This window comes from Condylura cristata, unplaced genomic scaffold (assembly GCF_000260355.1).
Source record: "Condylura cristata isolate star-nosed mole 26May11 unplaced genomic scaffold, ConCri1.0 scaffold00025, whole genome shotgun sequence".
Lineage (NCBI taxonomy): Eukaryota > Metazoa > Chordata > Mammalia > Eulipotyphla > Talpidae > Condylura > Condylura cristata.
This window is the reverse complement of record NW_004567126.1, coordinates 19,060,858-19,088,391: the sequence shown is the minus strand read 5'-3', so window position 1 is coordinate 19,088,391 and position 27,534 is coordinate 19,060,858. Positions and strand designations below refer to the sequence as shown.

General features: G+C 45.0%; 2 protein-coding genes across 3 annotated transcripts in view; one reads left to right on the top strand and one right to left on the bottom strand.

Annotated features, from left to right (window-relative positions):
- CBL (Cbl proto-oncogene, E3 ubiquitin protein ligase) overlaps positions 1-11,577 on the top strand; it is a 74,490-nt gene extending 62,913 nt beyond the window's left edge. Inside the window, exons 13-16 of the mRNA XM_004689180.2 lie at positions 8,221-8,346; positions 8,719-8,819; positions 9,797-9,976; positions 10,913-11,577. Coding sequence (XP_004689237.1) covers positions 8,221-8,346; positions 8,719-8,819; positions 9,797-9,976; positions 10,913-11,205 — 700 coding nt within the window. The 3' untranslated portion in view covers positions 11,206-11,577. The remainder of the gene's footprint in view (positions 1-8,220; positions 8,347-8,718; positions 8,820-9,796; positions 9,977-10,912) is intronic.
- Positions 11,578-19,441: 7,864 nt separating this feature from the next.
- Positions 19,442-27,528, bottom strand: MCAM (melanoma cell adhesion molecule). 2 transcript variants are annotated; one of them, XM_012729613.1, is made up of 16 exons: positions 27,435-27,528; positions 25,540-25,664; positions 25,243-25,450; positions 25,086-25,156; positions 24,908-24,995; positions 23,218-23,397; positions 22,971-23,092; positions 22,729-22,888; positions 22,516-22,634; positions 22,290-22,431; positions 22,047-22,168; positions 21,799-21,940; positions 21,623-21,694; positions 21,329-21,476; positions 20,932-21,049; positions 19,442-20,505 (listed from the first exon to the last, which is right to left on the bottom strand). In XM_012729613.1, the coding sequence occupies exons 1-16, from the start codon at positions 27,499-27,501 to the stop codon at positions 20,476-20,478; spliced, it is 1,914 nt and encodes a 637-aa protein (XP_012585067.1). In that variant the 5' UTR covers positions 27,502-27,528; the 3' UTR covers positions 19,442-20,475. The 2 variants fall into 2 exon arrangements, with proteins under 2 accessions (XP_012585067.1, XP_012585068.1); XM_012729614.1 differs by lacking the exon at positions 20,932-21,049.
- Between the last annotated feature and the right edge of the window lie 6 nt (positions 27,529-27,534).

The window sequence follows — 27,534 nt, the reverse complement described above, 5'->3', positions numbered from 1 at the left end:
CTCATTTTGATTTTTCCTATGTCTCTGTTTCCTTTTTTAAAATTGTGGTAAAATAAACACAACGTAAAATTTACCATCAGATGTCACCATTATTAAATGTATAGATAGATCACTGGTTGTTGAATACACTCATGTTGCACAGCTTCCCTTACCAGCCTCCCCATCACTCTTCAACTTGCAAAGCAGAAACTGCGGATTATTAACTCTTCAGCTCTCTCTTTCACCTAGCTCCTGACAACCACCATTCTACTTTCTGCCTTTATGATTTTGACTACTTTAGGTACCTTATATAATGACTTGCTCATCTTTTTGTGACTGGCTTATTTACTTAGTGAATGTCCTCAAAGTTTATTCATATTGTAGCATTTTTCAGATTACATATATTTGCTTAATACCACATTTTGTCTATCCATTCATTGTTCAGTGGGCACATGGGTTGCTACCAGATTTCACCTGTTTAAATAATGTTGCTATAGCATAGCTGTATACCAGCCATCTCTAAATGAGAGCTAATCCTTACCCTGGGAGAACTTTATCACCAGCTTCCATACTAAATGATTGAATCTCTTCCATCCCTTCCTCTAGAGCCCATTGCAACAGCTTCTACTGTTGATTGCAATATTTTCTTAGAGAGTTTTCTGGAAGCACAATGCTGCCTTTGGTTATGGTTTCAACTGCATGCCTTTCAGAGTATTAAATACACTCATGTTGTGCAGCCACTCCCACCAGCCTCCCGGTAACTCTTCATCTTGTAAAGCAAAGTATTTGAACAAGATACTTGGTCAACAAGTGGCAGAACTGCTGCAGTAAAGGCCCACAGTCTTTATTTATTTTAAGGCTTACCTGAATTCTAAATGTTCTCTGTATATTCTGGATATTAACCTCTTATAGATAATTTACAAATATTTTCTCCTACTCTGTGGACTGCCATTTTACTCAGTAGATGATAGTGTCTTTTGATGAGCAAAATTTAAACATTTTCATGAAATACTTTACTTTTTCTTTTGTTACCTGTGTCTTTGGTATCATATCCAAGAAACCATTGCTAAATCAAATTAAGGTCCTTTTTTAAGAGTTTTGTTTTTTTTTTTAGTCTTATATTTAGGTCCTTTTTCCATTTTGAGTTAACTTTTGTATATGCTGCTAGGTAAAGGTCAAACTTAATTATTTTGCTCATGAATATCCCATTTTCCCATCACCATACTTTTTCAAAAGACTATACTTTTCCCATTGAATGGTCTTGGCCATTTGGCCATATGTGTGAAGGCTTTCTATTGATTTGTCTGTATGTCTGTTTTTATGCTGTTAACACACTGTTTTAACTAATGTAGCATTGTGTGGTATGTTATGAAATCAAAAACTGTAAGTCTTCATTTTGTTCTTTTTCAAGATTGTTTTGGTTGTTCAGAGTCCCTTGAGATTCCCTATGAATTTTAGGGTGAATTTTTCTATTTCTGCAAAGTGTCATTGGGATCTTGATAGGGAGTATACGTATTGGCATCAGTATGTAGATTGCTTTGAATAATAGTGACATTTTAGCTATATTATTGGTACATACATGTACCAGTGTATTGGTGCATATATTTATGTATCAATGAATATGGGATGTACATGAATATGGGATATTCCATATTCCAATATATTTCCATATATTAAGGTCTTAATTTCCTTCCGCAGTATTTTGTCATTTTCATTGAGCCAGGGCCTTTACCTCTTCGGTTAAGGTTTTCCTAAATATTTTATTATTTTGATGGCATTGCAAGTGGAAGTATAATTGTAATTTCCTCTCCAGATGTGTTCATTGTTTTTGTTTAGAAATGCAACTGATCTTTGTATGTTGACTTTGTAGCCTGCTAATATGCTAACTTCATTCATTAGTTCTTATGGCATTTTGGGGGGAGGGTAGTTTTAGTGTTCTCTACATATTTGATCAAAGCATTTTCAAGCAGAGATAAGTTTTGCTTTAAGTTGTCAGTGTGGATACCTTGTTCCTTGCCTAATTGTCATGGTTAGAACTTCCAGTACTATGTTGAATAGAAGTAGTAACAGTAGACAGCATTATCTTATTCCTGATTTCAGATGAAAAGCTTTCAGTCTTTGGCAATTAAATGTGATATTTGGTGTGGGTTTTCACATATGGCTTTTATTATGTTGAGATGCTTTCCTTGCATTCCTATTTTGTGGCTTTTCCCCCCCCCCCATGAAATGGTGTTAAATTTTGTCAAACCTTTTCTGCCATATTGAGATAGATGATCATGTGGGGATTTCCCCCCCCACACACTTCATTTTGTTGATGTGCTGTATATATTAATCAATTTTTAAAAAAATATTTGGAGTACAGGCCAGAGGTGCAGGGGGGTGAGAGGATTTACCAGAGACAGAGTGGGGAGCAGAACAGGCAGATCAACAAGGGGATCCCACTGAGGCAGGTCAGGAGAGGTCTGCCCCGCAATATAGATCACCTCCTGGGCGGGCATCGAATTCATGCTAAAGTGGCTTTAGCTTTTTAGTGCTGTGCTTTAACCCACTGCGCCACCAGGGAGGGCCCTATATTAATCAATTTTTATATGTTGAACTATCCTTGCTTTCGAGGTATAAATTCCATGGTGATGGTATGCAATCCTTTTAATATGCTACTGTATTCTTTTAGAGACTATTTTGTTGAGGAATTTTGCACCAGTGTTCATAAGGGATATTGGTTTGTAGTTTTCTCGTAGTGTCTTTGTCTTGTTTTGTACCAAGGTTTTGTTGGTCTCACAGAATGAATTAGCAAGTGTTCCCTCATCCGATTGTTGGAGAAGTTTAAGAAGGATTAGTATTAGTTGTTCTTTAGTGTTAGAATTTACCAGGGAAGTCATCAAGATTTCTTTTTTGGGAAGCTTTTGGACACTGATTCACTTTCATTACTAGTTATAAATCTATTCATAATTTCTATTTCTTAGTCATATAGTCTTGTTAAAATTTGTATGTATGAATTTGTCCATTTGTCTATAGATTATCCTTTTTTGGGAGAGAGGAAGCAGTTGTTATAGTACCATTAAAATCCCAAACTTAACTGGTGTTGGGAAGTCCATGGGGATTACAACTGAGATGGGAAAAGGCACGAAATGATGTAAAAATAAACTATTATAATAAAAAAAAATCCCAAACTTGTTTGACAGTATTTTTAATTTTTTTTAAGATAATTTAACCAAGTATGGTATTCTTAAGTGGAGTTATTTTCTTTTAGCACATAAAAAAAATTACCCTGGGGAAAAAAAGCAATTATAATAAAGAAAAAATGAAAAACAACAAACAACTATATACCAAAGACATTTTACGGGGGTGGAGTAGGAAATGGGATCAAAAATGGGGTGGGAAAAAAAGATGCAGGGAACTATGGTGGTGGTACAGGGATGAATTAGTGGTGGGAAATCCATGGGGATTACAGCTGAGATGAAAAAAGGCACAAAGTGAAGAATGATGTTAAAAATAAATTTTAAAATGTATATATGTTACTCTGCCCTCTGGCTTCCAATTGTTTCTATTGAGAAATTAACACTTAGGCTTAATGTTGCTCTTTAAAAAAAAAAAAATTTACTTATTTATGTATGCATGCAAGAACTGGGGTACAGGCCAGAGGTGGGGGGTGTGAGAGGATTCACCAGAGACAGTAGGGTCAGAATAGGCAGATCAACTGCAATACACTGCTAAGGGGAGCGACAGGCAAGACGGGAGAGGTCTGCTGCGACATGTGGGTCACTCCCCTGGCAGGGGATTGAACTCATGCTGCAGTACCAACAGATAGCTTCATAATGCTGCACTCTGACCCCTTCCACCACCAGGGAGACCCCTAAACGTTTGTCTTTTAAAGGTGATGTTTTTCTCAGGCTCTTTGTCTTTGGAGTGCGGCAGTTGTGTTCCTTTTCTTCATAGTTACTTGTAGAACTGCAAGTATGTGCATGTGTGTATAGTTAAGGGTATGTAGAGTATTGAATTTCTAGTTTGAGGTTTTAAATCAGTTTTAGAAGTTCACCTGCTACTACTTGTTAGAAAATTTGGGGTTCTCATTACCTAAATGTTAGATCTTTTGGTATAGCTTTTTTGCTCATTTCTGTGTTTTTCTTTATTTTTAGTGTTTTTACTTTTTTTCCTCAGGTCCTCTTATCTCTAATTCATACAAAACACTATAGAAATATACCCAAACTAAAAAGATATGTATATGAACACATATGTAGCAGTTTACTTCTGAAAAAGAATCTATTAAAAGTAAATGGTTTAAAAAAAAAAGTAAATGATTTTAAAATTGTTTCAAGATTTAATTCTCTTTCTTTTTTTTAGTGTAGAAGAACTGGGGTGTAGGCCAGAGATGTGAGGAGGGTGAGAGAATTCACCAGAGACAGAGTGGGAAGCAGGACAGGCAGACTGACTAAAATGCACTGCTAAGAATGGGCGAGACAGTAAAGGTGTGCTGTGCCAATGTGGGTCAGCTCCCTGGCTAGGTATCGAACTCTGACTGTAGTGGTGATAGCACTGAGACTTAAACAGGCGGCTGACAGAGAGACCCTTTGAAGATTTAAGACCAATGCTATGAAACTGATTTTCAAAGTAAAATAATAGTAATTTTAAGCTGCTGATTGTAGTTGGCTTTCTATACTAATTTACATATTTTATTTGGATATGGTATTATAAAGAGTTTATTTTTCTTGTCTGTACTTTAGTTTCTGTAATCAGTTCTTTTCTTTTGCCATTTCTAATCTGCCCTAAACCTATCTATTGAATTTTCATTTTCAAACATGGTATTTTTGGATTCTGGAGTTTCCTTGTGAATTTAAGAATTTATTGATTCTAGTTTTCTCATAAGATTGTCCATCTTTTTATAAAATCAAAGATATAAATTGTAATTCGTTTAAGGCCTTATCTGCTCTAACACTGCCTCTCCATCTTGGCAAGACAACTGGAAGTATTTGTGCAACTCTTCAATTGCTGCTTTCTACATGGTTTCTCAGAGTCCAGCCCCATGCTTATACAGCTAGGATAGCAATAACTTCCAGGGAAAATTGCAGGCAGAATTTCTAATCTACTTCTCCGCTGTTTCCTTCTCAAGGATTTTTGGCACCACATTATCTTGGCTCTCACAATACCCTGAAATTCCAGTCCTTCTCTCCCCACCATTTATTAGAAATTTTCATCAAACTCTTAGTTAGAAACCCCTAACAGGGGATTTATTTCAGTGTATTCTTCTCTTCAGAATCTTGGCCTCTAAATTCTTGACTGCTGCTGGTGGCTATCCAATACCAGTGGTTCTCCAGTGCCTTTTTTCTTTGGTAATTTATACTATTTAGGCGGCTGTTATAAGCAGAAGCTTAGCTAATACTTGGGCAATGGCTGTAGAAATGTAATATATATATATAAATAATATTATATAAAGGCACAGTTTTGTATTGCCCTTTTTAAAACTTAAAATTGTATCTTGGGCATTTCTTGCTATCATTTAAAAAGCTTTTCAAAATCCTTACTTTTACGATTACATAGTCTATAACATTGCTATAACATCACATATGTAGCCATTACCCTATTGTTGGATATTTACTTAGTTTAAAGCTTTTACTGTTATAAATTTGCTTTGGTTTTATAGTTGTATTGTTAAAATGCTTTGTGAGAAAGTAGTGCACTTTTAATCATTTTTTTTTCTTTATGAAAAGAATACTTATGAGCCTCCTTGGTGTCCTAAGAGTTAAGTCTCACTGCCATCACCTCTATGGCCTGAGTTGAATACCCAGGGAGCTGACCCACATAAGGCAAAACTGACCTCTCCTGTCTTGCCTGCTGCTCGGCTCAGCAGGTGTGTTTCAATAAGTCTGCCTATTCTGCTCCCTACTCTTTCTATGGTGAACCCTCTTATGCATACCCCAGTTCTTCTAAATAAAAAGTAATAATAGGCCCTCCCTGGCAATGCAGTGGGTTAGGACGCAGCCCTGCAAGCTAGGAGCAGCTGCTTCAATGCGAGTTCGATCCCAGGCCATGGAGATGATCCACATGGTACAGCAGACCTTGCCTATCTCACCCGCTGCTCCCCTCAGCAGTTCACTTAATTGATCTGCTATCCTGTTCTTTACTCTGTCTCTGGTGAAGCCTCTCATCCCTTGCACCTCTGGCCTATATATACCTCAATGCTGTGTGCATAACTAAATAAGACTTTATTATTATTATTATTATGAAAAATAATACTGCAGCACTAAAGAAATATAATTTTTTATCCATAGTCTTTACTGAGAATCAGCAATTTGATATTGGCATTTTTGCATGTATGAATCATATACTGTTTATTGTTTTTCACTAGGAATATCTTAACTATCTTAGGATGTCATTATATATTCTATTACAATGATTTTTAGATGACTGAAAAGCAGTCAAGCAGACTAAGTGGAACCTCAGTTGGTAAAATAAGTGAGGCCAAGCCTGTTGTGATATAAGAAGGAATAGGCCTCCAAGTTTCCTGCTTGGAATCTCTAAGAGTCATGAGGGACACTGTTGACTTGAGGTATATTGCTATCAGTGTAATTCAAAATTTATGTGTTTAATGCATTATTATTTGGCAGGTCATTGCCTGTTTTTCCACTATGCTATAGCTACATTATTAGGTAAAATTATTAGAAGTGAAATTGCTAAGTCCAAGAGTATTCATGTCTATTTTAGTTAAATACTTATACTCTAGAAACACACAAATGTTTTATTCCCCAACGATGTGTAAGAAAGTACTCATTTATGTACATCTTCACCAATACTTGGTATTTTTTCTTAGTCTTTTATGAGTTGTTTTCCCACTAATGTTTTATTATGAAAAGTTTTAAACAAAGGGTAAAAGAATTTTAAAGTGAACATCCATAGACTTATACTTAGATTCTGCTATTAGCACTTTTATTACAGTTTTATCACACATTTTTTCCATCCATTCATCCATCCATGCATCCATGCATCCATCCATCCATCCATCCATCCATCCATCCATCCATCCATCCATCCATCCATCCATCCATCCATCCCTTATACCCACTCATCAGTCCATGTTATATTGGTACATTTCAGTGTACATTGTAGATACCAATACACTTTCACTTCAGAATTTCAGCATGTAGTCTACAAATAATACGAGTACTTTGTATAATAAAGAAAAGAATCTCATGTGAGGTTATAGGGGACTGTTACTCTGCATTACATTCCTGTAGCATTTGTGTTTTATAAAAGTCAGTGACTGCTTTATAATTAGGCAAAATTAAACATTAGAATATGCCAAAAAAAAGTATAAAGAAGGAAGGAGAAATGCTTTTTAACTTACATTTTCAGAAGTGGTGTGTTTCCTTTTGTATAATCTCTCTCTCTTTTTTTGTTTTTTGCATAGAAGAACTGGGGTGTAGGCCAGAGGTGTCGGGGTGGGGGGTGGTGAAAGGATTTACCAGAGACAGAGTGGGGAACAGATCAGGCAGGTTTACTGAAATACACTGCTCAGGAGAGCTGTGGGTGAGATAGGAGAGGTCTGCTGCACCATGTGGGTCAGCTCCCAAGCTGGGGATGGAGCTCTTGCTGCAGCATATTTCTTACATAATTGGGATTTTTGTTTTTTTATTTTTGGTTTTATGGGGCTGAGGTGGCAGAAGTTTTGTTTCAAAATCTTCTTAGTGAGAGTTATGTATGACTGTAATGGCAGGCTTCCTGAAGCTGGAGTCAGAAGATCTGGGACCTAGTCCCAGAATTGATGCTAACTGCTAAGATACTTTATCACTCTTTACTTATTATAAAACAAGGAGAAAAAGTATTTATACTGAGATAGTTTATCAAAAAGCTTTTGACAATTTGTATATTTTTTAAAACAGGTATTTTTTAGAACAGGGGTTTAGTATACATTCCGAGGATATGGTAGGAAACCCACCTGCTTTTTCTGGTTTTGTGCCTAGTGAATAAAAAAACTGGCATATCAGCACTTAGACTGGGACAACTATATTTGCCCAGTATTCTAATAACACTGTGTGAAAAATTTCTCAGGTGACCACAGGTCACCTGTGTTTTTAATATTTTACTCATCTTGAACTGGGGTAATACTGATTCCCTTGGTGGTATCTATTTGGCTGTATCTTTCTAGTTGTGGTCTATTTTGAAACCACTTATTTCATACTGGAGGGTTTTCCAGCTTGTTAATTCTTTTTGTTTTTGTTCTTTTTTATTTTATTACTCACCTTCCAGACCTCTTCCTGTGCCAAAGCTGCCACCCGGGGAGCAGTGTGAAAGTGAGGAAGACACAGAGTATATGACTCCCTCCTCTAGGCCTGTAGGGATTCAGAAGCCTTTGGAGGCAACCCAGGGTTCACGGTAGGTTCACACAGCCCTGTTTTGGAATTTAGTTAACAGCATTGGCCTACGGCCTGCACTTGGGATTATCCAGCCATAAGCAATGCCGATATAGCTGTCTCAATATTAAACCTCTTGTAGCTGTAAGCAGCTGTAAGGAATTTTAGCAATTCCATGTTTCCTCAACATCACAGTACTCTCAAAAAAAAAATACACGCATCTATTATTCACTAAAGGTCAGTCTTAATGATATTTATTAATGATACTGTAAAAGCAAGATGTGTTATCATGCTAGAACCAGTATCTGGTGGGGTTGTGAATAAGTGAGTCTTAGTAAGTCTGCAAATAACAGTTCTGTTTCTGAAGATTATTGTTACTTTTCTTCTGGTTCAGAGCATGTGATTATGACCAGCAGATTGATAGCTGTACATATGAAGCAATGTATAATATTCAGTCTCAGGCTGCCCCATCAGTCACAGAGACTGGCACCTTTGGTAAGTAGAGATTCTTTTACTCTAAAAATCCACAGGAATGAATCTTTATTATTAATCTTATATAAGTAGAAAATTCTTTTTTATTTCTCCCCAAAAATATCTTCTACCCATTCATAATAAAACCTTCTCCTCTTATTTACTATTACAGAGCTAGCTCCTTTTGTTCTTTTTCATCCTTCTAAGACTTGGAGACATTTGTGTTACAGGGCCTGAACCTGCAATACTGACAGCTCCTTTTTATTCCTACTCCTTTTTAGCATTGATAAAAATCTTTTGTGTGTGTGGGTGGTGAATACCCAATTCCCTTGTTAACTAGCTTACCAAGTTGAAAGGTCAAGAAGGCAGCACACACAGGGCTCTTTGGCTGATCATCCAAGGTGAAATACAGATAGAAATGTTGAGTGACTACTGAAAATTGACTCTTGAGTCTTTGGTACCCACGGCTATTAACTTTGGCAATGATAGTTTTTTTTTTTTTTTAAAGATTTATTTATTTATGCATACAAAACTGGGGTATCGGCCAGAGGTGTGGTGGGGAGCGTTGAGAAGATTCACCAGAGACAGAGTTGAGAGCAAAACAGGCAGACCCATGAAGTACACTGCTAAGGGGAGCAGTGAGTGAGACAGGAGAGGTCCTTTGTGCCATGTGGGTCACCTCCCTGGCCCGGCATCAAACTTACGCTGCAGTGGCCATGATAGTTTCAGAGTGCTGTTCTTTAACCCATTGCACCACCAGGGAGGACCCAATGATAGTTTTTGACGTGCTCAAAAAGTAGAGCTTACAGGATTGGTGTAGGTCTTATTTTCTCTTTCTTTTATCTGTACTCACAGGGCCTCACATGGGGTTTGGCCCATAGTAAACATTCAATAACTGGGTTTCCACATGCCTGAATAACCTGATGTCCTTATGCTGAGATGTATTATTAGAAAGTGAAGTATGTTATAAGAAGAAAATAACTATGCAGGTTTTTCTCTAGGTGAAGGGAATTTGCCTACAACTCATGCCAACACTGGCCTTGAGGAATCAGAAAATGAGGATGATGGGTATGATGTCCCCAAGCCACCTGTGCCAGCAGTGCTGGCCCGCCGAACTCTCTCAGATATCTCCAATGCCAGCTCCTCCTTTGGCTGGCTGTCCCTGGACCGGGATTCTACAAGTGAGTCCCCAGGCTATCTTGGGTTTGCATTCAGATACTATATGGCTGCTTATTTGTACTAAAATAGAAACGACTACATGGTAATGGTAAGTCAGTATGTGGAAGTAGTAAAATAAAAGTTATATCTAAATGGGAAGAAACTAGTCTTAGTTCCCAAATTAGGAAGTTAAACATGATCAAATCCTTTAGGATTTTGTCAGACTTAGAAATAAGATTGTTTCTTAAATCATGGCTTCCTCTTTGCTGGGGTAAAAGAGACTTTGGCTCCTCAGAGTGCATGTATAACAGGGACAATATTAATGTTTCAGCCCTTAATTCCTGACTTCTGGGCTCTCCCCATTGTAAGGGATGCATGCTGGCTCTGGAGGCCATACCATGTTGGCTTGGAGCCAGCTTCCATTTGGGCTGCTCTTCTTGCACCTGTGTCTGCTGGGGTGGGCAACAGCCAGAGTTACTGTCACATGTGAATTAAAGACAGCCTTCAGGACAGCTGGTGAAAAAGATACAGTGTCCAGTTCCCCAAATAAGCACCCGTCTCCACCCACCCAACCTTGTTTAAACAGACTTCTTTCTGTTTACTTACTTGTAAGAGAAGTTCAGTATCTTGTCTGGCCTCCTCAGGCAATATGTGTGAAACCTGTTGTTGCTGTGTGTAGAGTATGATACAAATGCAGATGTTCCATGCCTGTGACAGCAATGGTTGTTAGTAGAACAGGTGTGTGGTATATGTAGAAGGTTGCTCCTGTTGTGATAGAATTGAGACTGTACACTAAAACCCTTAAGCCCATAGAACCAGCCTTGTGACCGAAGAGCACACGTACCCAACTTACAGTGCAGAGGAGCAATAATCTTGATAGTACACTGTTACTGCTACTGCTGGCATGAATGTGGATTCCCACCCAGCTTTGCAAATATATTCTTTCTTATTTCTTCTAGACTTCACAGAGGGTTCTCAAGTTCCTGAGAGACCTCCCAAACCGTTCCCTCGGAGAATCAACTCTGAACGAAAAGCAGGTAGCTGTCAGCAAGGTGGTTCTGCTGCCTCCGCTGCTGTTACCACCTCCGCCTCACCACAGCTTTCCAGTGAGATTGAGAAGCTCATGAGTCAGGGATACTCCTACCAGGACATTCAGAAAGCGTTGGTCATTGCCCACAACAACATTGAAATGGCCAAAAATATCCTCCGAGAGTTTGTTTCTATTTCTTCTCCTGCCCACATAGCCACCTAGCATATTACCTCCCTGTTGCACTCTAGAGGACCAGTGAGCCGAGAGCCCCTACTCAAGTAGCACCTAGGAGGGCAGAGGTTCCTTGGAGACGTGACAATGAAGTCTTACCCTCTCTGGGTATCGCACCTGTGGCTCCAGGATTTCAAAGCAGTGGAAGGAAAATGGAGCAGCTAGTATGATTTATTATCTTACTTGTTTGAGAGTGTGTTTGCAGGTCTCCCCACTTGCAAGAGTGTGGACTTTTATTTAATGGTAACATGCCTGGAGAATGGTCCAGGAAACAGCGGTAAAAGTATTGTGCTGTAGATCCTAGTTAGGATTTAAGACTTTCCTGGGTTGTGAAAGGAGTTTGTGTGTGTGTGTGTGTGTGTGTGTGTGTGTGCGTGTGCGCGTGTGCGTGTGCGTGTGTGTGTGTGTGTGTGTGTGTGTCCTGTGATTATAAGATTAACCTGCTGTCTGTGTTAATCCCAGGCGGGGAATTAGCACAAGAGGTTTAGAAAGGAATCTTTTAAAGACTTCCATCTACTGTGGTATTATTCCCAACCCCAATGTGTATTACAGCTTTAACACTCCCCTTTGGCTTGGATTATCACGTGCATAGCTAAAGTCTTGTATTTTTAGAACACCCTCCCTCTGTCCTTTCCCCTGTTTCCTCCTCCTCCTCAGTGTCTTGTCACTGGCAGTGGGCTTGCTGTGACCAGCCTGACTGAAGCCAAGTGGCTTATAGGATGCTCTTTATTCCGTGTGATGTGCTGGTTTGTTTGGAAGATGGTGGGGGGATAGTACTGTTGCTATATCAGTGTGGTCATGTTTGATACTAGCAGCTAACACTGGTCACTCCAAAGCACTGTTTCTGTAGGAACATTGAGTCTGTTAAACTAAGATGTTTTAATTATCCTAATTATGTAATGACTGATTTGAGATAGAGGCCTTCAAATACATTCCATGCCCTCCCCAGAAAAGAGTCTGTGGGAGTCAGTTGCCTTGGTGCCAGGTATGTGTTCTGATGTAGGTCTTGAGTTTTTCTACCTATTGAGGAAGGAAAGGACTTTTGTTTCCAGCATGGCTTCTGTCTTCTGATGGTATGAAGCTTTTAAGAAGCTTTATTCACACGCTGTTCACCGTGTTACACAAAAAATGCACAAGTAGAAGATAAGGGTTTATCTGTTCATTGTTTCTTCTTAATGAATTGTTCATTTCAGCTTATATGTACTTGAGCCAGTTTATATTTTCAGAATCAGTTTTTTTTCTTTAAGGAATTGGGGATTCCACACATGGTGGTGATAGCACAGCATTTTTCTGATAATAGGCTTCTTTTCTACATCGGTGCCACGTGGTGACTTGGTTTCTCGTGTGCCTGTGGCTTTGGAAATGTAGCATCTCCTTCTCCTTTCCTTCCCCTTCTTCACCTTAGTTCTGTATGTTCTTTAATGATTGCGTTCTCTGTGGTAATTAGACATTCCTTGGTATAATGACTTTATGATATTCAGAGCCAGTATGTGAAAAGCCCAGCAGTATATATAATTGCAAGTTCAAAGGAAAAGCCTGTCACATGTGTGGCATCATCCGTCAGTTCCTGTAGCTGCTACCTGAGCCCTGGAGTTCAGTTAGACCTCTGAGTCTTTGCTGATTTCCCTGGGAGTTTGTAATTGTCCTCCTCAGAGGCTAGCCAGTCTGCTCTCTGATAAATCTGCTTCCTTGAAATCCATAGCAGGCGTTTGTCTTTAGATCCAGGCAGAAATGATTCCTTTTAGATCTCTTTCTCTCCCATGATGTCATGTTTGTAGATAAAAATGTTTTCTCGCTTTTCTCTTGACTTCAGCTACTTCTGGTTCTTTTGACTTTCTCTTCTTGGCTCAGAGCCATTTATTTACATTGACCTAGTAGACAGTACTGGGCTTCTTGTTGATTTATCATGGTTGCCCTTAGTGTCTCTTCTGCATGGCAGCAGACAGCAGGGCCCACCATCAGGGGTGAGAGGTCCTGATGAAGGTGAAAAAGCAGGGAAAGTGGCAGTGAGTTGGAAACCAGCAAGCATCTCCTTCAAAAAGCCGGAATAGTGTTGTGTCTGTGGTAAGATTTGGTTGTGAGTTTTGTTTTGTTGTTGAAGGCCCCAAAAACAACCAGGAAAAAATAGCAGCATGCCTGTTTGTGCTGGAATTTCCCCTTTTCTGTCGCTACTGCCCACTATCTATGGCAGTCAAATCTCATGGATCTGTTAAGAGAACAAAGCTCTGGTTCTTCTTCATTGCATCCAGAATCCTCTTCTCTGGAGGGTATGTCCTTAATGTAGACTAAGAGCAGGTTCATCCTTTCTTTTTCTAACTGAAAACCTGTGGCACAGTTTGAGTTAGCTCTGAAACTTGGTGTCGGGGCCCTGTGTTGAATTTGTGCACCATGCTAGCTATGCATCTACAGGCATTTAAGGTTTTAGACTATTGTGTGGGGCTTTTCTTGTTGGGTGCTGTGGGTAAGGGCCTGGGTTCATGCCTCAGGAAGGTTTTTACATCCTCTTGCTCTAAAGATATTTCCAAAACTTTAATTTCCTTTGACTAAGGAACCAATAACACATTTATCATCCTCCATTTGTAAGACAACTTTTAAATTCTTTGGCTCTGCTCTGAATTTAACAAAAATTGTCCTTTCCCCAAGCTAGCTTTGCATTTTGCCATTTTTGACAAACTCATCCTACTTCCCCTTCCTAGGTATAAATGATTCCTTCTGTGCCAGCTGTCAGGTGGAAAAGGTAAAAGCCACTTTGATGTGCTTTAGGCTAGTCATTTCAGACCACTCTCCCTGCTTTTCCTGTCTCCTCAAGTCACTGTACATAGCCTGTCCTGTTGCTGGAAGGCTGCTTCCCAATACTTCACTAGTGGACTCTGTTGCAGTATTCCTTCCACTCAAGTAACATGTAGATTATGGTGGAAAAACCTGTGGGCTCTTTGCCTCCCTTCACACAAATAATAGATTGGACAGTTTATTGGCTCAGAATTTATTTGTCAATGTATGTGTAACTAGAGATGTATACCTTTGGGTGGCCAGTCTCTTGCCCGACCCTGTTCTAGGTATTCAACTGTTCTCTCTTGGTACAGACGCTCAGCATCAGGGCACAGGATGTGGGATAGTTCTGTAAGTACCAGTTAGCTGATTGTGGGTTAAAAATATATTGGGGTGTGTGTGTGTGGGGGGGTGTTATTCTTCTTACTTAAAGTATTTATTTCCTCTATAGAAAAGTAAGATATATTTTATGGTCCAAATAGCAAACTTACTAATTAATTTTTGTGAATTTGCTTGCAAATTACGGACCACCTATCTATTACCTAAGACACCATTAACAAGATCTAGACCTTTTCGTAATGTGATCAGGTATGGTGTTAATGCCGAGTACTCTCCTACCTCACATCATGAAAGTCAGAGGGTCATACACATTCCCAAACTATAAATCCTCCTTCTTGCCATTGGCCTCTCTGACTCTGAAATGACCACTGCCCGTGGGACAATGGTATTTGAACCATTGGTCTGGCTGTCCCAGTTCATTTGTTCACTCAGCAGATGTTTGGAAGTGGTTACCATGTGCCAGAAGTGTGAGCTCTGTGCTTTTCCCTGCCACCACATGGTGATTTACTGATGCTGGGGCTTGGATGTGGGTTGCCTAGCACTTGTATTTGGCCCTTCCTAGTGAGTCTGCGATATTTATTCACAGCTCTTTAATGTAGACATGTATTTCCTTATGGAGCTATTCTGGTTAAAATCAGCCCATAAAATCTCCCATGAACTTTATTGTCTTCCTGTCATTCTGTTAATGTCTCAGTGGAGGTAACTCAGTGTAAGTCTCATAGATACCCACCATTTTTACTTTTCTCAGTGGAATCTTATTTGGTTGGATGAGGGGTATGTTGATTCAGAGTTGTGCAGTGGGACAGACAGTTAAATGTTTAAGCAAATGTTTATTAGCAAATCGTGTTTTTAGTCCATAGTCTCCCTTTGCACTCTAGTGCCTTCCTTGATCTTTTTACTGAGCTGCTTGTGTCTCTAGTCCTCCATGTTGGGGAAGTTTCTTTCTTGCTTTTCTGGAATCTGTCACCATCTCTCATTCTATTTGAACTTGTTTTCTAATCTTTCAACAGCCTTTGCAGCTAACCCTATGTCCTAGAAGGGATGAAGGTATGGGAGAGGGAGAAGCACCCATCTTTGGGTCCTGATCTTCCTACCAGTTGTTTGGGTCTCAATAAAATAGATTGGATTCAATTAGATCTCAGAAAAGTCCATCTCTTTCTCCTGGATTAAGAAACTTAGAGAGCTTAGAGGCAATGTAAAAATCAGTACATCATCATTTTGCTAGGCTTTTAAACTTTAGAGATTCTATTTAAAGTAGCCATCTCAGCTTAAAACATAACTATCACTGCTCTGACCCCAGTCTGTACTATCTGTCTTTCTTTAGAAATGCATAGAGCCATTTAATGAAACGGGAAAGGGTGCATACTGGAAGAAGTTCTAGGTTGCATCTTTGACTATCTTGTTTAGGAATCGCTTGAGTGAGAGAAACAAGTACTCCAGCTAAGGAAAGGAGGGAGTCATAAGGATGCAGGGTATTTCACAGAACCTATGATAAGAAGTAAAACTGAGCTGGAACTGTAAAGCTTTCTACATATCCGTTCTACTGCTCGTCAATCTGTTCATCAGTATGCATAACCCCAAAGTAGGTACCCTAATCCTCAAGTTCACACCCTCCAGTTCTAGGGTTCACTGCTAACAGGTTCCCAGTGCTTCTTGGTTTATTATTTCCAGAGAGAATCTAATCCCTACAGCCTGCCAGCAAGTATCTACCCCTAACCAGTTGACTTACCACACGGGACAACAGGGAGTGTAGAGTGGGCCCACAGCAGAGGGTGCAGACAGCACAGCTACTCCCAGAATACCGGAGCAGTGAGCTGCAACTGTGTACTGTCTCTGAGGGTGGAAAGGCAGGCGTGGGACTGTGTCTGGGATAGCAAAGGAAATTCTTAGGTTTCCTTAATTTCTTCCTTTCCTTGTTTCTTTCTTTTTGTCCCTTTCTCAATCTCAGCATCCAAGATTTCTTATCTCCCTCCCTGGGACCAGTTTCTTCTGTCTTAGAGCTGGTCTGTCCTTCAGTGGCATTTCTTAGGTTTCATTCATGCTCAGGTTTTAGCCTTCTTTCGCATCATTTAGAGAGTAGATCGCAAGTCACACTGCAGTCACCACCCATGGACTTCTGGACTCTTGTCAGATTTTAGCACTGAAAATATATTTATCCTGTGGCCCGTGGCCTATGTTCCATTGTGCACTCCTTACCCTTTCATTTGGTCCTTCCTGTATGAGAGGAACTCTGCAATAGTATTCTTAGCAAGCCTTCTTTGCTACCTAAGAAAGTTCTTTGCTATAGCAGGGTGTAAACTAGATGTTGATTCCAGTGTTGAAGTCTTTATTGAGAGCTCTTTAGACAGGCTGCCCTTCACTGTCCAGTTACTTTCTTTGTGCTCCTGAATTTAAATGCTTTATCTTTTCACTTTTAAAATTATGCATCTACTTGCTTGAACTTTTTGATCATTTTTATATCATCCTAGAGACTGCCCTGAGTTAAGGCATTTCATAATCACTTAAAACTTTTTTCTAACTTCTGGAGTCATATGATAAATCCATAAAAAAACCTAATCCAAAGATACACATTGAGGCACTTGAAGAAGGGTCACCCATCAGACGTGGCTTTAGATTTCCTAATCTAGGTTCTAGTGTTAAGGACCAGAGGGACAGCAATGCTGTTGCCTTCAGTGGCCTGGGAAGTATGAGTTTGCTTTCCAGAGGGAGTACCAGTTTTTTCTTGATTCTAGAAAGTAGCTCAAGAGTGAGATGGGGCAGTAGGGTTGAGGGAGAGCAGGGAGCTTTGTTTAGAGGCGCATTCATAGTCATATGGAAAGTGTCTTGCTGAGGAGCCAGCAGTTGACTAGCAGACTAACAGCTGTTTGGAGATCTTTCTGCCCCTCCTCTCATACAGTGCTGGAAATCTGGTTGACCCCTCCCTGTGTATGGAGCAAAATTTCAGAGCCAACCTCAGATCTCCTACTGATTTGGCAGCCTAACAAATAAGTTCTGATTTCAGACTCCATATTCTTGATTCAGCCCCAAAGCTGACTGAGAGGCACTTTTCACATTGCCTTCTCAAGTTCTCCTTCCATTCCATTCCTAAACCAGATTGGGAGGACAGAGAGGAAAAATGTTCAATCTGTGCTCTGGGCAATCCCTCCAGCCTCATACTGAGCCTGAGGCCCTGGAGTGGAATGAAGGAAGGGCCACTCCTGGCACTCTTACATGTGTGTTAACATGCCCTAGATGTCATTCTCCCCCCCCCACATCTCTAACCCATTATAAGTGAGTGTAGCCATGCTTTTTGGCTGTCTTGAAACTGAAGAGGCAAACTACTTAGGAGGCTGTAGACCACGTGTTTTCTCTTCCTTGGTTTCTTCCTTTTGCTGTCTGGGTGAGTAAGCCTGCAGGCACAACGCCCAGGAGAGTGGATATCCCCTGACCTCCCCTTCTCAGCGTTGTTTTAGTGTTTTGATCTTGATCTCCCACTGAAATGCGGTAGGGACATGGCAGCTATGAGGTACCTCCTACATCTGCTATCTGACTGTGGTGACTTGGGGTTTTTAACCTTACATATCTTTTTTCCTTTATTCAAAACAGAACAATTTTTAGCACATTGAAGAAAAAAAAAAAGCCAAACATTTTGTGCCTTTCTAAGGCAGCACTGTATCTCAGGCTGCATTTTAGGACTTAATATGGAAATACCAGAGTCTTAGTTCCTCTACCTTGGGTGTCAGTCTTTTCTACAGTCTTGAGAAGGGGAAGTGTGTGACTGGAGAGATGGCACACGGTGCAGCCTCTCGGTGGTCTCTTCTCCCTACCAACTGCTTGGAGGAGGAAGTAAGCATTGTTTCCTGGGCTCATTTAGTTGGTTCCAATTGGAATCTCATTTATCAGGTTGAATGCTCTATCTCCAGCAAGGAGACAGAATATTCCATGATTTCCGGGTATTCTCTGGACATTTCAAATGTCCCAGCTTCTGGTCTTACTAATGACCCAACTGCATGGAAAAGTATAGAATGGACTCTTCCTGTGTTTCCTCTGTGCTGGATCCTGAACTGACCTAGCTCTCCTGCCTCTCCATACTGTGGCGTTCCTTTCCTTAGAAGACGTCAGACTTAAAGCATTAAGCAGCTAGTTCCCTCTTCCAGGGCCTAGTTTTCTCTTGGGAAAGCAGCAAGGACCATCAGGGACGGTCCTAGTGCACCAGAAGCCTATGTGTGGTGCTGTGGCCACTGTAGGTTATGGTGGAAGAGAAAAAAGTTTTCTATGTAATGACATTTACTTATTTCTTTCCTTTTCTTATTTCCCCTCTGCCTTTAACTAATAAAGAATTGGGAGATAGAAAATCATGCTTTCTACAGTCCTCCTTATTCAGGATTTTGACCTTTTGGCCTGGGTGGGACTGGAGAGAACTTGATGCTTTCTCCAGAGTGAAGAGTCCCAATTTGTATATCAGTGTTAAAAATAAAACAAAATGAAAACTTAGATGAATTTTTGTGGACTATTTTAAAAATGTGTCATTAATATAAAAAAATTTATAATAGCAGTATTTAATCATTCTCACCTGTAAAGAATAAGAAAAAACAGAAGATAAATATTCTTACAGAGAATAGCAGAGCTTTAAGATTCATTTTCATTTTAAGTCCAGTTTGTTTTTTGCCAATGTATTATGTTTAAAGGTCTGTTATACTAATGTTATTTATTAATTTTTTTTTCATTTCCATACACAATTAACTAAAGAGCTTTTTCAAGCACCTGTCTGTAAAAAAAAAATATTTTTAAATAAAGTTTCTTTTGTTGTAGCAAGACCTGAGTTCTTGCTCATCCGTGGTAGGGGCTAAAACACGGGTTAACCCCAGGACCAAGTGTTGAGGCCCATCTTCATCCCGAAGTCATGCTGCTACCTCCAGGGCACCTGAGTGACCAGAACGCAAATGACAAAGGCCAGCTGCTCCCTGTCAGCTTTGTGAGGAGGGTGACCATAGTTCTGCACAAGAGCTGGAGCTATTGGCCAAACAGAGGTAACACCATCACCTCACTCCAACCACCAAACGGTTTGTTTTCCTGTTGGTGCAATTCTAATTCCAGAGGCCCCAGGCTAATGTACTGTGGTGAATAAAAAACAAGCAAGATTTCTGAGACAATTAAGCTTTATTGTACACACACACGCGCGCGCACACACATACACACAAAGGAAGGTTTGCAAATTTACACACAACCTAACAAAACCACATATATATATATTCGCCCACGCAGATACATATACACACACACACCCCAAGCTCTAGCCAGGCCCCTGTTTCTCATCCCTAAGTACCATTCTGCCACTGGACTCATTTTGCTAGGGCCTAGGCCCATTCGCTCAGTTTGCAGAAGTTAGGTACTAGTGTAACTATAGCCCTTATCCCATAAAGGAGACTCTCGACGTCATCTCTGCCTCCTCCTGCCATCTTTCAGTCTCACATGATCCCTGAGGGTATCAGGAGCCAAACGAAAGTAGGCAGCTTGGCCTCAGTAGCCTTAATCCTGGCAAACTCCATGGGTCCCCATTGCAAGGACAATGGGATAGCCCCACACCTGTTAAGGAGTGACACTAGCTCCTGGCTTCTGCTTGGAGTGTCACATAAGGGACCCCAGAGGCAGGCAGGCAGCACTTCTAGATACTAATGAGCTACTTTGTAGAATCAGTGGGAGCAACATACTTTACGAGTGAGAGGGGCCTGGGTATCTTCACTTCAGTGATACAGCTGAAATATGAAGCCAGCCTTTGGGGCACAGTCCAGCTCAGAAAACAGGCCACCCAGTTCAGCTGCTGGTTGAAGACAGTTATTTATACCCATAATGTGTGGAAAGAGGAAACATGTTCCGAGCCAATTCTCCTACCCATTGCTGGGTTACCAAGGCCCCTTCCTTGGATGAGTGTCACTCAAAAAATTGGGGTGATGATGGGTTGGTCCCTGAAGAAGGGCCTCCAGGGCCACAGGAGGTCTTGCAGGGGACACTCTCCTCCTAGCCCACTTGTCCCGAGGGGGTTCTGCAGGTGAGCTGGAGCAGGTCTTCTCTAGTTCCCTTCAGAGGCTTTGGCAACCATCCTCAGTGCTGGGGAGGAGGGTGAGCAGGGAGCAGGAAATGTTCCAGGCAGGAAGGAAGCTGTGATTCAGCCAGCTAGTGCCTCAGATCGATGTATTTCTCTCCCTAAAAATTGGTGAAAAGGAGAAGTAAGGGGAGTGCGGAGACAGTGTCGGCAGGTCAGGGCAGGAGCGCTGAGAGGTGCAACCGAAGCAAAAGCTGATGAACGCGGCGCAGCAGCCTTGAGGGGAATGACAGCAGGCAGGGCAGGGCGACGCAGCCCCCAAAGGCACTGGCCCCACTTCACACCTAGTGACGTGCGAGCACAAGTGCTGGACAGGGCCTTTGTGCTCCTTGTCGGGAGCCGCCCTCTCTCCAGGGTCCCTCAGCCACTGGCCCTACCGTCTGAGTAGTGTTAGGAGGGCAAGCTACGGGACCTGCTCCCAGTCTCCAACAAAGGAGGAAGAAGAGAGTTAGTGTCGGGGGAGCAAGTACCACAAGCCCCAACCCCAGAAGAGGTGTCAGGCGCGGGCTGCACGAGCCGCCTCCTACCTGGTCTCCTGGAGCCCTCTTGTCACCGCTGCTGCCCTGTAGGAGGCCCATCTCTTCTGGGAGCTTATCTGACTTAACTTCCACTACAAATTCACCCTTACGAGACGGGGGCAGCGTGCTGGGAGGAGGAGGGAGGCAAGAGGTTGGCAACTCGAGCAAGGGGAGGGGAAAGAAGGGGCCATCAGGAAGGATGCTGGACTTAAGGGCCTGTTCAGAAAGAGGTGGGTGATGGAAGCTGGGGGTAGTGGCAGTAAGGCAGGGAGCACTCACACCCGGGTCTCCACTCTTCCTTCTGGGGGGCAAGCAGCACGGGGGCAGGCGGGGCAGTGTCCCCAACGAGGTGGCAAGCTGGCCAGCACGAGATGGGGTGGGCACAGGGTGCCAGGTGCATGCTTACATCTCTTGCTTGCCTGACCGCCCGCATGGCAGCTTGCCCTTGTTGTAGAAGTAGTAAAGGACAGCTCCCAGCACAGCCAGGACCAGGACACACACCGTCACTGCCACGATGACCACACCCTTGCTTTCCGGCTCTGGCAGCTTCTTCTCTGTTCCACAAGGACAGTCAGTCATTCCTGCCCTGGGTTGTCATCACTGTCCCACCGGGCCAGGCTGACAGATGATGGGCTGCTGTTTGTCTGTGAGGGCCAGGGCAGAATGAGGAGACCCAGGCACAGCCCTGCTCCTGACTTACCTGTGGAGGTGCTGTTGGCTCTGGAGTGGGGACTGACAGTGGAGGTGCTGAGGTCAGTGGTTGTGTTGGAGGCTGGTGAGAGGGAAGGGACAGATTGGGAGGTGGGTTAGGAAAAGCACAGTTAATGCCTCTGCCTGGGCACACCCCTGCCATCCTCTGCAGGACTAGGTCCTTACCCAGCTCTAGGAAAATGACAGTGCTGTTTTTGCCCACAGAGTTGGAAGCCACACATTGGGCACCTGTCTGCAGCAGCTCTGGGGTCACCAGGACATTCAGGACGCTCAGGATACTCTGGGAATCTTGGTTTTGTTCACTTGTCTGCAAGGAAGCAGGTGCAGCTCAGGGCAGGGGGAGGATGTCCGGTCCTGGCCGCAGAGCCTGGGCAGGGGTGAATGGAAGCCCGCAGACAAGCTGGGCCACTCACCGTGCCACTGACATTCCAGGAGATAGTGGGCAGAGGATGGCCTGTTGCTTCACAAGTCAGATTCAACATTGTGTTCTCCTTCACCCACACCACCTTCTCCTTCAACGTCATCCACGGGGAGCCTTGGGGAAGCAGGGAAGGTGAGGCACAGACTTGCTCGCCTGCCTCCCCACCCCACCAGAGCATCCCAGTCACAGCTGGCTCTTTTCCTTCAAAAAAAAAAAAGCCACCAGAGGGGCTCACCAAAAATGGCCACGCTGACCAGCTGAGTGCGGTTCAGGCCGGGCACGTGAGGCGCGGATGCCACACAGCGGTAGCCTCCCCCTGCCTCCCGCTGCAGGTTGTGTAGCTGGAGCACGGGCCCGTTTTCCAGCACCTCGCCTGTCTGGGTGAGAGATGGCAGAAGATCACTCCTAGGCCCACCCACCTGTCAGCCCCTCACTCCCTGGCTCTGGGCCCACCTGGGTACCTTCTCTCTCAGCCACTGGAACTCAAGGTTCTGGTTACTCTCTGCCTCACAGGTCAGATTGAGGCTGCTGCCCTCCTGGCCCTCAGGGGCTGCCGGACTGACCCGGATATCAGACACATCTGGGGACACAGCAGCAGTGTCAAGCTGGCAGGGCAGAGAGTGGGCAGGCCAAATTCCCTCTTGCCCACCTCTCCTGGGTCCCCAGCGCCTCACAGTTCACCAGCAGCTCCTGCTGGTCACTCAGCGATATAGTGGTTTCCAGGTCCAGACCCTGACACTCATAGAGCCCGCTGTGCTCCTTCTGGGCCGGCTCCAAGACCAGGATCCCGTTGTCACCTGCAGCTTGTTCCTCCATCTCCTTGGTGCTGGGGTTCTGGGGGAGGATCGAGGAGTGAGCAGAGTGCACCTTCAGCCTTCAGCCACCCCTGCATGACACCCCCATGAGGCCTCCGCACCTGCTTGCTGATGCTAAAGTGAGGTTTGGGGTTGCCATCAGCCATACACCTGATTTCCACACGGTCCCCCTCCTTCAGCATTCCCACAGGCTCCACTTCCAACCACACTTTCTCTGTCGGGTCTGCATAGGCAAAGAGGGGCTCTCAGCCCAAGAGCTGCCCCTGGGCTGGGTGGGAGGAGTGAGCTTACAGGAGTTTCCACCAGGCACAGCCCCGAGACAGTGGGTTTCAGTGGGTTGGCACTCACAGAAAACGGGGACAGTGACTTCTTTGGATTCCTTCATGTGGTTCCCACTGGGCAGTCGGTAGCTGAGCTCACAGTAAAACCGGGCATCTTTGTCGCCTTTAGCCAGTCGCACCTTCAGAACGCTCTGCAAGGTGTACAAACCACTGGATTCCACAATCTGGGAGGACTGGATCTGGACCCCTGGGGAGGCAGGAAGGTGAAAAGGTCTGGCCTCCCACCCCACAGGCTGTATCCTCCGGGGTTGGCAGGGAGGGCCAGATACAGAGGCCGGGAGCAGTCTTTGTGCTCACGATTGACATTTGAGAAATGCACACAGGCACATAGCAAAGGTGTGTGAAAATGATGCCACAGTGATGAAATGAGAAAGCATTCTAGATGTCCACCCCCAGAAGAATGAATGGCTACCTAAAGTCTATTGTGCACATTGCCTGGAATTCTAGGCAGTCGTCAAAACAATCAGGTAGATCTAAATATACTGACCTGGAGAGATTTCCAAGACATGTTACTTAAAAACAAAAACCAAGGGCCCCTCCCTGGTGGAGCAACAGGTTGGGATGCAGCACTGCTGGCTGGCCACAGCCGCTTCAGTGCAAGTTTGACCCCGGCCGCAGAGGTGACCCACATGGCGCAGCAGACCTCTCCTGACCCACCCACTGCTCCCCTCAGCAGGGTACTTTGTTGATCTGCCCCTGCACCTCTGGCCTGTACCCCAGCTCTGTATAAATAAATAAGTAAATCTTAAAAAAACAAAAACCAGGCTACGAGGCTACTGAAGCCACTGAAGCTCAAGTTCAATGCCCTGGCCAGGCAGGTGAGCCACATGGCACAGCAGACCTCTCCTGAGCCACCCGCTGCTCCCCTCAGCAGTGTGTTTCAGTCAATCTGCCCGTGCCGCTCCCCCCTCTGTCTCTGGTGAATCCTCTCAGTCCCCGCACCTCTGGCCTGTACCCCAGTTCTTGTGTGCACAAATAAATAATCTTAAAACACAGCGGAATGGTATAATATACTATGTAGTGCCACTTAGGGCTCCTCAGTCCCAGCACCGCCAATATTGGGAGCCAGACCACTCTTTGGGGTGAGGCTGACTGCGCACTGTAGGATGCCTAGTGGCTTCTATCCAGGGATGCAGTCGCACCCCACCCGTCCATGGTAACCCAAACTATAGCCAGACATCGTCCACTCTCCCAAAGGAGGAACACAATCACTCTGGTTGAGAAGCCCTGAATTAGATAAATAAAACAAGAGTCTGTATATACCCAGATAGATTTACTTGTATGAGTAAGTATCCTGCTATCCAAAAGAACAATATTCCTCCTTTGGTATGGTTATATTTTGGGTCTCAGAATGCTCAAGATTTTTTTTCATATAAATTCATGGTAATTGCATGAATTTTCCAGATCCAAGAAGTCACATACCAAATCATACCAGGTGAGAATGCTTTACCTCTTCCCGTCGTGAGGAAAACCTCTATGTACAAGTAGGCTAGAACGAATACACCTGAACAAACAGCAAAGCATATTTCTGGGAAGGAACCTGAGAATTTTCTCTCCACATTTTCTATCCAGTTGAAATCCTTCTGAAGATACTTTTCAGGCATCACTTGTGTATGCAAACAAAAACAGGAACACTAAAACACAAGTGTGTCCGTGGGCCCAACGAGCACGGCTTTCAGGGCCGAGCGGCTACTCACAGTTCTTCTTCTCCTTCAGGGGATGGTTATTCTTGTACCAGACGACTTGGGGGATGGGGTACCCGTTCCTCCCCACACAGGTAGCAACCTAGGGAAGGAGGGGTGTAAGTCTCCCTGCCGCTGAGACTGGCAAATCCTACCCTAGCTCCCGCTGCAGTCAGCACCCTGGGTAGCTTACCTCCTTGGGCTCCTCGCTGGTCACAGAAATGCCCACCCCATTGACCTGGATGCTTGGCTCCTCTGGAGCTTCTATGGGGACAGAAATGAGGACAACATGGGACACCGCTTCCTGCAGCTTCCACGCCCCCACAGCCCACGGCCGGCAGAGCACCCACTGTAGACACGCAGCTGGAGGCGGTGCTCCTGGGCCCGAGGGCGTTTGCCACGGCACAGGAAGATGCGTTCGTCATGGGGGGTGACATGTGTCAGGGCCAGAGTGGTCCCTTTGTCCTGGAGGCTGAGGCGGTGCTGGTACTCGCCAGGTTCGCTCTGGCCCTGGCCTTGGCGCACACGGAAGATGAGTGTGGGCTTCTCCTTGTGGACCTGAGATGAGCGGGGAGAGAGGCGGTGAGGGGCTGTGAGACAAGGTGAGCCCCCACCCCTGCTGCCCACTCTGGGGCCCAAGCACTCACAGAAAACCAGTCCACGTAGCTGGAGTTGCCCTGGGAGTGGGAGAGGCTGCATTTCAGAAGGGCCGTGCCGCCCACCTCCACCTCCACCACCTCCGGCTCGGGCTGCTGGGCCTCTCCTGGCACACCTGGACGAGGGAGGAGGGAGCCCCCGGCAGTGTGTCAGCTCCAGCTGCCCTTCCTCTCCTTCCCCTCACACCCTCTAGCCACAGCTGTTCTTCCTCCGCCACTTCAAGGCTCTGAAGTGGGCCCTGTCCTCTCCTAACCCTCAACCTCCCCCTCCCACACCACTGGCCAGCCTGTTCCCAGTTCAAGGAGTTAGAGATGGTCACCTCCCGAAAGAGCCCGGACAGAGGGGCAAGCCAGGCTTGAGGCCAAGAGGAAGGCCCCTTTCCTTCCAGGCCCCTCTTCTCTGAGTGAGCTCACAGAGTGGGAATGCAAGGCATGTGCCAGGCTGGGGCACACAGGCCGCTTTGTGTCCCCACACCCAAGGGAAGACTTCTCTAAGTCTACCCTTTGCTCCCTCCCCCCAAAAACCCCTCCTCCGCACACCCCCACCTTCAGGTGGGTCAAATCTCCCATCTCAGACTCCTTAACTAAGCAGCACCTCCAGGCACGGCCCATACTTGCAGACTCCATCCTGGGAGTCTCGTGAGTCTAGAGGGGTCAGAGTCTCCCCCAGGGGTCAAGGCAAGGGCCAGGCAGTGGGCAGGAGTGACGTCAGTGGTGCCAGCGTGCTGCCCGCCCTGTGAGGAGGTGATGTCACCCAACGCCATCTGGCTGGACTCTGGGATGCCTCGCTTGTTGCCCCGAGTTGGCTCCCACGCCGGGAGGGCAGATGGTCTTCGACCCAGAGGCAAAGCCTCAGCTCCTGGACTTGGGATCCCAGAGCTAAAAGCAGGGCAGGGTGGGGCCGGACCTGCTGCTGCTGTGGAGTGCAGTTGAGTCCTTTCCCCAGAAATAAAGTCAGTTTGGGAGGCAGGACTCCAGGGCACCCCAGGGACGCTGCCGACTCTGGGCATGAGGCCAGTCAGCTGGGTACTGCCTTGCCCTCCCCTTCTGCAGCCGGATAGCGGCTGAGACCGGGGACAGGGAACCAAGAGAAACACGCGACACCACTGCGGGCCATACAAGGGCAGCGTGAACCCGGGAGCCCTGGCCAGTAAGCAAGTTGGTGGAGGGGTGGGAGTGGACTCCTCAGCAGCAGAGGCACTCTCCTCACTGAGGGTGGCCCCCATTCCGGAAGGTATAAGTTTGGGCGCTTCTGCACTAGGGATCCTCAAGGTCTCGTCTCTGCCACCTGTGATCCCGTCCACTGGGTAGGCGAGAGGCGACCCACACCGTGTCCCAAACCCTGCCAACGCCCAGCTCTATGGGAGCCGCCATCCCTCCCCCTGCTCACCTCCAGCCTGGCTCCAAGCCCAGGCCGAGGGGGGAGGGGTCGGCGCACCCCTCCAGTTAAGAAAGCTGCCATTTCCCAGCAACAGGCGGGCGCGGAGTCCAGGATTTGGGGAAGCGCCCTGGCCGCGCCTCCCATCACGACTCCAAATGCGCCCCCCCCCCCCGCCCCGCCAAGAAAGCACCTGAGGAAAAGCTCTCCCCCAAGCCCCGGGAAGGTCGGCTCCACGCCTTCCCGCTCCAGGCAGCAATCTCCTCCCCGCCTTTCCACTCCTGCTCTCGGCATACAGAGAACAGAAGCTTTGCAAACTGGATGCAAAGAGTTGCAAGCGCTTTAGGCTCCCGGGTGCCAGGGACCAGACGAGGAGCGCACAGCGAAGCGCAAAACCCGGCCAACGCGAGATGCCCTCTCTGCCCCTCGGCCGGTTCAGCCGAAGACCCGCGGCCCGGGACCTGGGAGTGGGGGGCGGGGGGCGGGCACCGCCAGCAAACTTACTCACCAGCGGCCCGGCGGCTGCAACAGCAGGCGGCAAGCAAGAAGGCGCAGACGAACGCCCGCAGACCCATGCTTCTCGGCCGGAGGGCAAGAGCCAAGTGAGG